General features: G+C 48.4%; 1 protein-coding gene across 6 annotated transcripts in view; it reads right to left on the bottom strand.

Moving 5' to 3' along the window:
- Positions 1-14,932, bottom strand: part of add3a (adducin 3 (gamma) a) — a 108,282-nt gene that overhangs the window by 7,312 nt on the left and 86,038 nt on the right. For 4 of the 6 annotated variants that reach the window (XR_013937231.1, XM_080521025.1, XM_080521024.1 and 1 more), the window contains exons 10-14: positions 11,893-12,144; positions 9,237-9,341; positions 8,047-8,133; positions 6,472-6,495; positions 5,103-5,226 (exon numbers count right to left, since the gene is read on the bottom strand). Coding sequence is in view for 5 of the 6 variants with exons in the window: in XM_080521025.1 (XP_080377151.1) it covers positions 5,103-5,226; positions 6,472-6,495; positions 8,047-8,133; positions 9,237-9,341; positions 11,893-12,144 (592 nt within the window). In the remaining variant the exon portion in view is untranslated. The remainder of the gene's footprint in view (positions 1-5,102; positions 5,227-6,471; positions 6,496-8,046; positions 8,134-9,236; positions 9,342-11,892; positions 12,145-14,932) is intronic. The other 2 variants (XM_080521026.1, XM_080521028.1) reach the window with 1 other exon arrangement.

Below are 14,932 nucleotides of genomic sequence, written 5' to 3'. Positions count from 1 at the left end.
ATGAATATTTTTCCTGCCGTTTCTTCTACATTGAACATTGTATGTAGATCCTCCTGAGGTCATACCTGGACACATTTCACCAACAGGAGGTGTAGGTTTCACTCTATTTAGAACACAACCAAACGTTTTCCTGCCATCAGCTTCAAACAATCAACGACAAAATGAGCATCTCACCTGACAAAAGCAGCAGCTTGAGTCAGTGGCAGGAAACGTTAGAGCTTAAAGCTCCCATATTCTACTAAATGGACTTTTCTGGTCTTTAAACATGATACAAGTGTTATTTGGGGTTCAGATAATCCCCACAGTGTTTTTTCATTGATTCCCTCCAGCTTGAGTTCACAGTGATGTTTCTCTGTTCTACCTGGTGGGGGAGCTCAACACCTTGATTCTATTTGATGACATCACAGAGCTGGAGAAGCCCCGCCTCCAGGAAGATTGACATGAGGAGAAACCAAAACAAGACACGCCCACATCTCAGTCTCTGCTGCTTCACATTGAACTGCTGTTTTTGTTGTTCCACATCTGTTTTCACCTTCATGTCCACTGGAGAAAATGTGTTTTCACCTTCATGTCCACTGGAGAAAATGTGTTTTCACCTTCATGTCCACTGGAGAAAATGTGTTTTCACCTTCATGTCCACTGGAGAAAATGTGTTTTCACCTTCATGTCCACTGGAGAAAATGTGTTTTTACCTTCATGTCCACTGGAGAAAATGTGTTTTCACCTTCATGTCCACTGGAGAAAATGTGTTTTCACCTTCATGTCCACTGGAGAAAATGTGTTTTCACCTTCATGTCCACTGGAGAAAATGTGTTTTCACCATCATGTCCACTGGAGAAAATGTGTTTTCACCTTCATGTCCACTGGAGAAAAATGTGTTTTCACCTTCATGTCCACTGGAGAAAATGTGTTTTCACCTTCATGTCCACTGGAGAAAATGTGTTTTCACCTTCATGTCCACTGGAGAAAATGTGGTTTTTACCTTCATGTCCACTGGAGAAAATGTGTTTTCACCATCATGTCCACTGGAGAAAATGTGTTTTCACCATCATGTCCACTGGAGAAAATGTGTTTTCACCTTCATGTCCACTGGAGAAAATGTGTTTTCACCTTCATGTCCACTGGAGAAAATGTGTTTCACCTTCATGTCCACTGGAGAAAATGTGTTTTCACCATCATGTCCACTGGAGAAAATGTGTTTTCACCTTCATGTCCACTGGAGAAAATGTGTTTTCACCTTCATGTCCACTGGAGAAAATGTGTTTTTACCTTCATGTCCACTGGAGAAAATGTGTTTTCACCATCATGTCCACTGGAGAAAATGTGTTTTCACCATCATGTCCACTGGAGAAAATGTGTTTTCACCTTCATGTCCACTGGAGAAAATGTGTTTTCACCTTCATGTCCACTGGAGAAAATGTGTTTTCACCTTCATGTCCACTGGAGAAAAATGTGTTTTCACCATCATGTCCACTGGAGAAAATGTGTTTTCACCTTCATGTCCACTGGAGAAAATGTGTTTTCACCTTCATGTCCACTGGAGAAAATGTGTTTTCACCTTCATGTCCACTGGAGAAAATGTGTTTTCACCATCATGTCCACTGGAGAAAATGTGTTTTCACCTCATGTCCACTGGAGAAAATGTGTTTTCACCATCATGTCCACTGGAGAAAATGTGTTTTCACCTCCATGTCCCACTGGAGAAAATGTGTTTTCACCTTCATGTCCACTGGAGAAAATGTGTTTTCACCTTCATGTCCACTGGAGAAAATGTGTTTTCACCTTCATGTCCACTGGAGAAAATGTGTTTTCACCTTCACGTCCACTGGAGAAAATGTGTTTTCACCTTCACGTCCACTGGAGAAAATGTGTTTTCACCTTCACGTCCACTGGAGAAAATGTGTTTTCACCTTCATGTCCACTGGAGAAAATGTGTTTTCACCTTCATGTCCACTGGAGAAAATGTGTTTTCACCTTCATGTCCACTGGAGAAAATGTGTTTTCACCTTCATGTCCACTGGAGAAAATGTGTTTTCACCATCACGTCCACTGGAGAAAATGTGTTTTCACCATCATGTCCACTGGAGAAAATGTGTTTTCACCTTCATGTCCACTGGAGAAAATGTGTTTTCACCTTCATGTCCACTGGAGAAAATGTGTTTTCACCATCATGTCCACTGGAGAAAATGTGTTTTCACCTTCATGTCCACTGGAGAAAATGTGTTTTCACCTTCATGACCACTGGAGAAAATGTGTTTTCACCATCATGTCCACTGGAGAAATGTGTTTTCACCTTCATGTCCACTGGAGAAAATGTGTTTTCACCTTCATGTCCACTGGAGAAAATGTGTTTTCACCATCATGTCCACTGGAGAAAATGTGTTTTCACCTTCATGTCCACTGGAGAAAATGTGTTTTCACCTTCATGTCCACTGGAGAAAATGTGTTTTCACCATCATGTCCACTGGAGAAAATGTGTTTTCACCTTCATGTCCACTGGAGAAAATGTGTTTTCACCATCATGTCCACTGGAGAAAATGTGTTTTCACCTTCATGTCCACTGGAGAAAATGTGTTTTCACCATCATGTCCACTGGAGAAAATGTGTTTTCACCTCATGTCCACTGGAGAAAAATGTGTTTTCACCTTCATGTCCACTGGAGAAAATGTGTTTTCACCTTCATGTCCACTGGAGAAAATGTGTTTTCACCTTCATGTCCACTGGAGAAAATGTGTTTTCACCATCATGTCCACAGGAGAAAATGTGTTTTCACCTTCATGTCCACTGGAGAAAATGTGTTTTCACCTTCATGTCCACTGGAGAAAATGTGTTTTCACCTTCATGTCCACTGGAGAAAATGTGTTTTCAGGTACCAGTATGGTTCCTCACTATTTGTCTTGTGGAAGAAGAAGCACAGCGGCCAATGTGTCTGGACTTGTTGTTGTTTTCCACAAACAATGTTTGTTTGTGAGCGACTCTTCACCAAAGAAGCTTCCAGAACTACGGTACTTTGAAACTGGACTTCCTCAGAAGCTCCTCTTGAAACCTGCTGCTCTTCCCACAATAAAGACTAAGGAGGGCCGAGATGTGTCAGTACATTACTACAACTACCAGCTGAGCTGCTGGCTACGTCACCCAGGGGGTGGAGGAGGCGGCTGTGGGCTGGGCTGCAGTCTCCGTGAGGGTGGAGGAGGTGGAGGAGCTGAGAACCACCATCATGAGGTGACGTCAGCTCAGAATTTCACTAGTTGTGAGTGTTTCTACTGGATCAGACACATTCTGATCCACATGAGCAGAGGAGGGACTGGAACATGGAACATACACAATATGGTGCTTTAACCCTTGATGAGTGTGAGTAAAATACAGTGCAGTGTCACTTGGAGGCCTCCACCAGCACGTTGGAGGAAACACGTTGAGTTGTGTCGGTGGTTCCCAGCTCCACCCAGCGTAGCGACAGAGGAAGGTTGTGTAACCGGCTGATGCATCATGTGTGGCTGCACGGACAAGAAGTGAGTCGCATGCAACAGAAGTTGACGTTCACACGAGAGGGTTTGTGGTGAAACTGAAGAAGAAATCTGCACGTGATGGAAATGAACTTCCTGGCAGCTGCAATCTAAATGCGATTATACAATTTGCCGTGTTTCTATTGAAGGCTGAAAATGAGCTTTTTGGCCACAATATACACACTTTGGGAAACGCAACAGTTCAATTGTGTGTGTGTGCGTGTGCGCGAGCGTGTGTGTGTGTTCCAGACGGCCTCCAGCTTGCATCCAGATTGGTCACCAGGGACTCGTGGGGGCAAAAACGGACTGGACTAATGTGGCGGGTGTGAAACCTGCTGTCTGTTCAGTCTGCCATCTCAGTGTCACTCTCACACACACACACACGCACACGCACACGCACACGCACACGCACGCACACCTATGCCAAGTTTCATATGCACGTAGGGACATTTGGTACACACACAATCGTGGACACACAACCTTTGCTGATGTACACCCCCGCATGCACATCAGCGATGCGGGGGTGTACCCCCCCCCCCCCCCCGCCCCCCCCAATCTGAGAAACGGACAAGTCATTTCTCAGATTGATTTGATCCCCATCCCCCACTATCTGTTCACTATTGATCTGTTCTCTACCCTTGTGAAAGGCAGTGAGACGGAGGGCTAATATGATTAACATTGACTAGTGTGTGTGTGTGTGTGTGTGTGTGTGTGGCTTTAGGAATGGCGACGCTGTGGGAGGTTGGTTTGATACCATGTGCATCATGTCCAGTGGGAAGATGGTGCAACACATGTGGAGCATTTCAACATGACAGAGAGCAACAACACATTAGAGATGTAAAGTAATCAATGTCTGAGTGGAGGTTGGAGGATCAGGGAACGGATGCAGAATACGTTTGAGGGAATCCTGATTATTTTTCAGCTCCAGCTGTTTTATTCTCGGCAGGTTGTTAAGAACCTTCACAGGATGTGAGCGCTTCAGGCTTATATCTTTTGTACAGCCTTTTAAACAAATTGAGGCGTCGCTGATAATATTAAGACGTATGACATCACTGGTTCCAGAGGGATCGTGGGGGGATGACATTTTAATTCTTGCACACCACTAAGAGAACATGATCTGAAACACTGCAATTACGTTGGACCAGCAACAGTTATTAAAACCAAAGTGCCACTTCAAATGTAGAAAAACCAAAACATGTGATATTTGATGTTGGAACAACGTGAACAAGAGCTTCTGTGTCCGAGCAATTTCCTGCAGTGCCGCTGCTCCGACAGGCCAGTATTGGCATCGTGTACAAACTCCAACTCATCTCAGTTAAATTGCGACACGCGCATTGATTTGGATCAGATTTGTGGTGAGCCTGATCAATAAGCAGTGGTTAAGTGAACCTTCACAGATTGACTGGACAGGCTGAGGGACAAGTCGTCTGCTTTGAGTGCAGCTCAAAGTGTTTATACAAGGTTGTGCGCTTGTTTAAGTGCACGTAATCATCTGTGTGTGTGTGTGTGTGTGTGTGTGTGTGTGTGTGTGTGTGTGTGTGTGTGTGTGTGTGTGTGTGTGTGTGTGTGTGTGTGTGTGTGTGTGTGTGTGTGTCATACCGTTGGGGCCCAGTTGCCTCCTCTCCACGTTGTTGCGGTACTCCTCCAGCTCCTTCGCTGACAGCTCACTGAAGGGGTTGGGAGGGAGGGGAGCCATCTGGTCCTCCTCGGTGGGAACGTATGGCTGGGGAGGAGGCAGGGCAGGGGTGAGCGTAGAACCAACCACACACACACACACACACACACACACACACACACACACCAGCAGTGTGAGGAGAGCAAGCAGTCATCCCTCCACGCTGCTCACAGTAGGGGGGGTGGATAAATGACCTTTTTTCCCAAAACCTTCGTGTAACAGGTTTATTTTGACCTTATTTATATATAAAACACACAAGTAACCTGCATTTTCAATTTTGGTTCTGCTACTGCCTGCTACTGGCATGTTTTGATGTACTGCGTATATCACACTTTTGCACGCTTTTTTCAGCTCTATATGATAATGGACAATGACTCTGTCTCAACATTGTGTACAAATATAGTCATTACTTGTTTTATTTATGAACTAAAAGGTATGGTTTATACTAGAACACACCAAAAAAAAATCAATAGCATGCACATTATTAATGATTATAATGGCTGAACAGACAGTCTTTCCATCGCGGCACGGAATTCTGTCAAGGTAACAGTGGATCTGTCAGTTGTTTTCCCCAAAACTATCTTGAGGTTGTTGCCAAATTGTTCTGGTGTTAGCATTGTTCTCTTTCGTCCCACAGTGGCAAATATTCTGAAAACTTGGCTACTTCTACCTAAAATAAACAAATAAAACATTGATTAGCATGACAAATGTGTGAATGTAATATATGATACGTTACTGTTGAGCCATTAAATCACAAAACTTGTCAAAAGTGGCAAAATTCGAGAAATTCGCCCAAAACGCGGTTTTCCTTATATGGCCAGTAGCAGGCAGTAGCAACCTGAAAATCAAAAAATGATATTATATATGTGATTTGTATATAAATAAGGTCAATTTAAACCTGTTACATGCAAATTCTAATTTTATCCACCCCCCCTACTCACAGAACCACAGAGCGTCACGCTGCCTTCATTACGTGTATGAAGTGATTATTTGTTAAGACCCAAACTCATGCACACGCAACACACTTCATGTCTGCTGGGATCTTTGTGCGTAAACAACACCGGTCATGCTCTGGCCAATCGTCACACTTCTGAAGTTCAGAGGAATGAGTGCAACCGTGTCAACTGAAAATGGAGAAAATGACTTGTACTGAGTCGGCGTCATATTTAATGGGCACATGCAGTGTCTTTTTGTTAAAGGTGCACAAAAGTGTCAAACACAAGATTATGCAATAAGTAGATGAATGAAAAATCACTGCAATAAGGAACAATGAGAGAACACGTGGATATTTACCAGGACTTTAATCTGCGCCTGTTCCTTTAAGACAAAGCAGCGACCACAAACACATCAAGGGGTGGACAGATATTCACCTGTATGTAAACCCTCAGGCCACATGTGTAAGTTGAAAGCCACACTTCGACATGGTCTTTATGTGCAACTTTCAAAGAGCTGTTTGGTTTTGTGAAGCATGTTTGACTGTCTCCCCCTACTGGCCAACTGCAGTCATTACACCGTTTTATCGTTTTCACGGTGGTGAAGCCTCCTTCACACTGCAGGGAAATGCAACCCACCTATGACCTTGTTCACAGGGACTCAGATCCGATCTGCTTAGTGACCATGTGGAAGCTGTTATTCCTGGTTTTCCCGCCAGACCCAGGAATCCATCATATGTGGAACCGGCATCAGACACGTTTCTACACGCTTGACGTGTGACTGTGTGAAGTGGGAAACGCCAGAGGAAGCAGCTCCACCACAATAAAAGCTGTGCTCTCTTTTTCTTCTTTCCCTCATCATTTTATTGAATTTTATTTCACAACCACTGTAAAATTGCTCACCATGATGACCCGCGTTGCCAGATGTGGCAGCTATATGTGCCTAATTCTTTTACCTTTATTTACAGTGCTCTTCATTACACATACGACCGTTTTGGGGTTTCATCACGATTCCTACACAGGCTGAGATTTGGGCTGGTTTTTATGTTGTTTAGGCTGGAAACAGTGTTTCAGATCTGGCAACCCTGGTGCTTGTATAACTGGCACTCTGGGGTCCGAGGGCGTTCACACGGCAGCCTGATAGAGGTGGACTTTAAGATGTAGGGTGAACGATACGTGAAAAAACATCGGATCCCGGGAAGAAAATGCGAATGGATCATGAAGACCTGCAGTGTGAACGGAGCCTCACATTTATTAGCGCTTGTTTTCATGAATGATTATCTCCTCAGTTCTGCCTCTTGATGCCTTTGTTGACAAAGTGTGTGGACCGACTAAGTTTAGTCGTCTCTGAAACGCCTCTGGCAGATATCACCTGGATTTGAATTCAACCTGGACTAAAGAATATCTGCGTTGCAGCTCAGTCTGGACACAAATAAAAACATTTTCATTGCTTTTAGCGAGAAATAACCATCACACTGCACAGACAGCGTGGCGGCATAAACACACATCATTTGATAAATGTGAATGTTTTTACTGTAAAGCATTTTGTGTAACAATTGTTCTTAAAGTGCTCATAAATAAAAAGTCAATATTATTGTATATCGGCTGAAATATGAAGATTCTGATTCTGTACTGTTGTTCATGATGTTGCTTCTGATCATTAAAAGGGGAAAAGTTCAAACTAATTATGAAATTGAAGAACTGACGGAGCTTGATTAGTGTGATCTCGGTCGACTTTGAGAGAAGAAAATGCAGTTTATCTGTTTAACCTTTTGATCTGCAGGAATGCAAACACGTACGTACTAAAGTTGCTGGTTCTTTATGTTAAAAGGGGAAAATATCTAGCAGAGATTGAAAGTGATTGTAAAGCAACCTGCAGTCAGACTCTTCATGTCTGCAGGAGAAGTTGGACCAACTGGAGGAGGAGGAGACTCACCCGCCGTGGGGGGTCCACTGGGATCCCGGCCAGGTGCTGCGAGCGTGGCCCCGACGTCATGACATCGAACCGGTTCTGCTCTCTGATCTGTGACCGACCAAACACACGGTTCTCATCAGGGACAGTGAGTGAAAAGCCACACTACAATACGGCTGCTCCCTTTCACAATCACTTCAGCTGAGACTCGTGTTTCATCTGCAGCTGGAGTTCAAACGTGGCTCCGTTTAACAAGCACTGGTTTCTAATGACAATATTTTATATTATCTGTTTAACATGCAAAACCCCCACAAAACGTTCCAAACTTAAAATAAGAGCTAAAGTTTGTAAATATTCTGCAGATATATCCTCTGCATCCCGACATTTCTGCAGTTTGAAAGTCCAGGACTTGTGATTGGTGACTGTGTTCTTGTGTCTGGATGACTTCAGATGAAACACTTTGTCTGTTGCCTCTAAAGCTCGTAAATCGGATAAAGCACAATAGGAAATGGAGCTGCTCTTGAATAAAGATTTCTAATTGTCCTCATTTCCTTTTTGAGAGACCAGATTCTGCAGCAGGCCACGAACAAGCCTGAAACCTCCAAAAATCAATAAGAAATACATGTGAACTCTGACTTGAATTTTGTTTTTCTCCACTCAAAAAGTCAGATTTTACACTTTGTAATGATTAATTCAATCCCTGATCCTAATCTTCTTGTTAATATGCCCAGAAAAATCACTTCCAAATCATTCCTGCAGTGCCAACTGTAATCTAACATGTTCTCTTCACTTCATGTCAGCAGAGACTCCAGACATTAAATCTCTGAGCATCTCATCAAGCCGGTGGAGGAGCAGTTCTCAGGGGACGGAGCCACAAAGCAGGGCAGGAGGTCAATGCCAGAGGCACAAGATGATTGTGGTTTGTGTGTAATAAACAAACAAAAACCCCAGGATCAGACATAATCCAGCAATCCAGGAAGGAAGCAAAGTCCAAACCCAGAAAGGGAACAATGGACCACAAATATTGTCATCGGGAAACAAGACATTTACAGTCCATGCATGGAAAATAAGTGTCAGCTGTTTAAAACCATTCTGTTTGCTTTTCAAAAATATATTTTTTTAATCTTTTGCTAAATTCATTCCACTGCTTGTCAAATAAGCAGGAATCTTCACACAAGTAAAATTCCATGCATGCAGAGTAAAAGCAAACTCACTTTGTTCCTCTTGACCTGCACTTCACTTGGGTCCGTGTTCAGAGGCACAAATTGATTGGGGTCCTCAATCCGGATGGGCGTGCCCGTCTCCTCCGCCTTCATCCACTGGAACCAAAGAAATGCTAGAATCCAAAATACAACTGGAAAACTGGAAACATTTGATTAAATTGCACTTGAACATTTAAATGTTGTACAAATGTTGAAAGCCAAGATAAACTACTACATAAAATTGTGTTTTTTTTAATCAATCACATGCCTGAAGGTCTCAAAGCAAAAAACAAAAACAAAAAATAAAAGTGTAATTCCATGTTTCACCACCAGATGTCGCCCTGATGACAGGCTGAGTAACATTCAATGGAAGAAGCTTTGGGTTCTGCGTCTCACTGAAGGAGGCGTCAACTCAGTGCAGGAGGATCGAACCTGCATCCCGAGTGGAGGGCAACACACTGCACCACCTCAACCACCACCTCCTCCTGCTGACCTCCACCCAACGCCCCACCTCCTCTACTGCTGACCTCCACCCCACCTCAACCACCACCTCCTCTACTGCTGACCTCCACCCAACCTCAACCACCACCTCCTCTACTGCTGACCTCCACCCCACCTCAACCACCACCTCCTCTACTGCTGACCTCCACCCCACCTCAACCACCACCTCCTCTACTGCTGACCTCCACCCCACCTCAACCACCACCTCCTCTACTGCTGACCTCCACCCCACCTCAACCACCACCTCCTCTACTGCTGACCTCCACCCCACCTCAACCACCACCTCCTCTACTGCTGACCTCCACCCCACCTCAACCACCACCTCCTCTACTGCTGACCTCCACCCCACCTCAACCACCACCTCCTCTACTGCTGACCTCCACCCAACCTCAACCACCACCTCCTCTACTGCTGACCTCCACCCCACCTCAACCACCACCTCCTCAACTGCTGACCTCCACCCAACCTCAACCACCACCTCCTCTACTGCTGACCTCCACCCCACCTCAACCACCACCTCCTCTACTGCTGACCTCCACCCAACGCCCCACCTCAACCACCACCTCCTCTACTGCTGACCTCCACCCAACGCCCCACCTCAACCACCACCTCCCCTACTGCTGACCTCCACCCCACCTCAACCACCACCTCCTCTACTGCTGACCTCCACCCCACCTCAACCACCACCTCCTCTACTGCTGACCTCCACCCAACGCCCCACCTCCTCTACTGCTGACCTCCACCCAACGCCCCACCTCAACCACCACCTCCCCTACTGCTGACCTCCACCCCACCTCAACCACCACCTCCTCTACTGCTGACCTCCACCCCATGCCCCACCTCAACCACCACCTCCCCTACTGCTGACCTCCACCCCACCTCAACCACCACCTCCTCTACTGCTGACCTCCACCCCACCTCAACCACCACCTCCTCTACTGCTGACCTCCACCCCACGCCCCACCTCAACCACCACCTCCCCTACTGCTGACCTCCACCCCACCTCAACCACCACCTCCTCTACTGCTGACCTCCACCCCACCTCAACCACCACCTCCTCTACTGCTGACCTCCACCCAACGCCCCACCTCCTCTACTGCTGACCTCCACCCCACCTCAACCACCACCTCCTCTACTGCTGACCTCCACCCCACCTCAACCACCACCTCCTCTACTGCTGACCTCCACCCCACCTCAACCACCACCTCCTCTACTGCTGACCTCCACCCCACCTCAACCACCACCTCCTCTACTGCTGACCTCCACCCAACCTCAACCACCACCTCCTCTACTGCTGACCTCCACCCCACCTCAACCACCACCTCCTCTACTGCTGACCTCCACCCAACGCCCCACCTCAACCACCACCTCCTCTACTGCTGACCTCCACCCAACGCCCCACCTCAACCACCACCTCCTCTACTGCTGACCTCCACCCAACGCCCCACCTCAACCACCACCTCCCCTACTGCTGACCTCCACCCCACCTCAACCACCACCTCCTCTACTGCTGACCTCCACCCCACCTCAACCACCACCTCCTCTACTGCTGACCTCCACCCAACGCCCCACCTCCTCTACTGCTGACCTCCACCCAACGCCCCACCTCAACCACCACCTCCCCTACTGCTGACCTCCACCCCACCTCAACCACCACCTCCTCTACTGCTGACCTCCACCCCATGCCCCACCTCAACCACCACCTCCCCTACTGCTGACCTCCACCCCACCTCAACCACCACCTCCTCTACTGCTGACCTCCACCCCACCTCAACCACCACCTCCTCTACTGCTGACCTCCACCCAACGCCCCACTTCAACCACCACCTCCTCTACTGCTGACCTCCACCCAACGCCCCGACTGCTAGAAAACACACCTTACTGTCAATGTTACACTCTGTTTAGGTTCAACCCCCACAAGTGTAATGATGAAGCCCCAGTTACACTCACTCACTCACCCACCCACCCACTCACTCACTCACCCACCCACTCACTCACTCACCCACTCACTCACTCACTCACCCACCCACTCACTCACACCCACTCACTCACTCACCCACCCACTCACTCACTCACCCACTCACTCACTCACTCACCCACCCACTCACTCACACCCACTCACTCACTCACTCACCCACTCACTCACTCACCCCACTCACTCACTCACCGTGGTGGTGCGGGTGTTGTAGCGGTCCTCCGCCCCCTCGATGCTGACCTTGGTGTAGCTGTTGGGGGAGTTGAGCCAGCGCGTCTTCTCCCTCTGCTGCCGCTGCTGCAGGAAGTTGAAGGGCAGCCTGGCGGCCTCGCCGTCCTCCTCCAACATGAACGCCGTGACGGTGGCGGGGATCTCCACGTCGCTCTTGTGCCGGGGCTTGTCGCGGACGACGGGGTGTCGGTGTGTGTAGCCCGTCCTGTAGCCCTGGAGGAGCACATCTGGTCACTCGCCGTCTCCGACAAGTCGCCTTGCTCAGCGCGGCAGCCAGACGGCGAGTGTGGCAGAAGCCAGCGGTCGTCCACTCGCCAGAGGTCATTAATGGAGTTCATTTGTGAACTTGGTGGCGAAGCAACATGATCATGTGACGTTTCCTTCCTGCAGTCGTGGCTGAGCCGGCGCTTCACCGTGAGACGGAAGAGAGGCAGTGCTGAGCCGGCAGGGAGTCTGGCAGCACTGAGGACACTTCCTCTACTTCCTCTCTCCTTCCTCTCCCCTCTTCTTCCTCTCTCCTCTTCTTCCTCTCCTCTCTCCTCTTCTCCTCTCCCCTCTTCTTCCTCTCCTCTCTCCTTCCTCTCCCCTCTCCTTCCTCTCTCCTCTCCTTCCTCTCCCCTCTCCTTCCTCTCTCCTCTCTCCTTCCTCTCTCCTCTCCTTCCTCTCTCCTCTCCTTCCTCTCTCCTCTCCTTCCTCTCCCCTCTCCTTCCTCTCCCTCTCCTTCCTCTCCCCTCTTCTTCCTCTCCCCTCTCCTTCCTCTCCCCTCTCCTTCCTCTCTCCTCTCTCCTTCCTCTCCCCTCTCCTTCCTCTCTCCTCTCTCCTTCCTCTCTCCTCTCTCCTTCCTCTCTCCTCTCTCCTTCCTCTCTCCTCTCCTTCCTCTCCCCTCTCCTTCCTCTCCCCTCTCCTTCCTCTCCCCTCTTCTTCCTCTCCCCTCTCCTTCCTCTCCCCTCTCCTTCCTCTCCCCTCTCCTTCCTCTCTCCTCTCCTTCCTCTCCCCTCTCCTTCCTCTCCTCTCTCCGTCCTCTCCTGTCTCCTCTTCCTCCTCTCCCCTCTTCTTCCTCTCCCCTCTCCTTCCTCTCCCCTCTCCTTCCTCTCCCCTCTCCTTCCTCTCCCCTCTCCTTCCTCTCTCCTCTCTCCTTCCTCTCTCCTCTCTCCGTCCTCTCTCCTCTCCTTCCTCTCTCCTCTCCTTCCTCTCTCCTCTCCTTCCTCTCCCCTCTCCTTCCTCTCCCCTCTTCTTCCTCTCCCCTCTTCTTCCTCTCCCCTCTTCTTCCTCTCCCCTCTCCTTCCTCTCCCCTCTCCTTCCTCTCTCCTCTCCTTCCTCTCCCCTCTTCTTCCTCTCCCCTCTCCTTCCTCTCCCCTCTCCTTCCTCTCCCCTCTCCTTCCTCTCCTTCCTCTCCCCTCTCCTTCCTCTCCCCTCTCCTTCCTCTCCTTCCTCTCTCCTCTCCTTCCTCTCTCCTCTCCTTCCTCTCTCCTCTCCTTCCTCTCCCCTCTCCTTCCTCTCCCCTCTTCTTCCTCTCCCCTCTTCTTCCTCTCCCCTCTCCTTCCTCTCCCCTCTCCTTCCTCTCTCCTCTCCTTCCTCTCCCCTCTTCTTCCTCTCCCCTCTCCTTCCTCTCCCCTCTCCTTCCTCTCCCCTCTCCCCTCTCCTTCCTCTCCCCTCTCCTTCCTCTCTCCTCTCCTTCCTCTTCTTCCTCTCCTCTCCCCTCTCCTTCCTCTCCTCTCTCCTTCCTCTCTCCTCTTCTTCCTCTCTCTTCTTCCTCCTCTCCCCTCTTCTTCCTCCTCTCTCCTCTTCTTCCTCCTCTCTCCTCTTCTTCCTCCTCTCTCCTCTTCTTCCTCCTCTCTCCTCTTCTTCCTCCTCTCTCCTCTTCTTCCTCCTCTCTCTCCTTCCTCTCTCCTCTCCTTCCTCTCCCCTCTCCTTCCTCTCTCCTCTCCTTCCTCTCTCCTCTCCTTCCTCTCTCCTCTCCTTCCTCTCTCCTCTCCTTCCTCTCTCCTCTCCTTCCTCTCTCCTCTCCTTCCTCTCTCCTCTTCTTCCTCTCCCCTCTTCTTCCTCTCTCCTCTTCTTCCTCTCTCCTCTTCTTCCTCTCTCCTCTTCTTCCTCTCCCCTCTTCTTCCTCTCTCCTCTTCTTCCTCTCTCCTCTTCTTCCTCTCCCCTCTTCTTCCTCTCTCCTCTTCTTCCTCTCCTCTCCCCTCTTCTTCCTCTCCTCTCCCCTATTCTTCCTCTCCTCTCCCCTCTTTATCCTCTCCTGTCTTCTTCCTCTCCTCTCTTCTTCCTCCTTTCTTTATCCTCTCCTCTCTTCTTCCTCTCTCCTCTTCTTCCTCTCTCCTCTTCTTCCTCTCCCCTCTTCTTCCTCTCCCCTCTTTATCCTCTCCTCTCTTCTTCCTCTCCTCTCTTCTTCCTCTCCCCTCTTCTTCCTCCTTTCTTTATCCTCTCCTCTCTTCTTCCTCCTTTCTTTATCCTCTCCCCTCTTCTTCCTCCTTTCTTTATCCTCTCCCCTCTTCTTCCTCCTTTCTTTATCCTCTCCTCTCTTCTTCCTCTCCCCTCTTCTTCCTCCTTTCTTTATCCTCTCCTCTCTTCTTCCTCTCCCCTCTTCCTCCTTTCTTTATCCTCTCCTCTCTTCTTCCTCTCTCTTCACTTTGGCTTCACGCATCTTTTTCTCTCACTCAGGGCTGCTGTTGTTTGTCTGACAGATTCTCTTTTCATCTCAACCCCTCGGTCACAACTGACCTTTCCTGACCTTTATCAACATCCTTTCATCTCAAAAGAGCTGAATTGATCCTTGCCTGTTTTTGCATTCTCATTTTTCGACAAACACAAAGACAAGAGAAAAGAGAGTTTTGCTGCATCTCAATTGAAGCAAAACTCGAGTTTCCTTTCCCTGTTTTTCCTGGACGTGTCTGAGCTTCGTCCTCAATCCCAGAGCTTATCAGAGACAAATGCAGTGTTTAAGAGGCGTGGGAGAAAAGAGGGAACGCATGAAAGCAGAGATGTTCAGGCTTCCAGTAAG

This window comes from Blennius ocellaris, assembly GCF_963422515.1.
Source record: "Blennius ocellaris genome assembly, chromosome: 3".
In the NCBI taxonomy this organism is placed as follows: domain Eukaryota; kingdom Metazoa; phylum Chordata; class Actinopteri; order Blenniiformes; family Blenniidae; genus Blennius; species Blennius ocellaris.
This window is presented reverse-complemented; position numbering and strand designations above follow the sequence as displayed.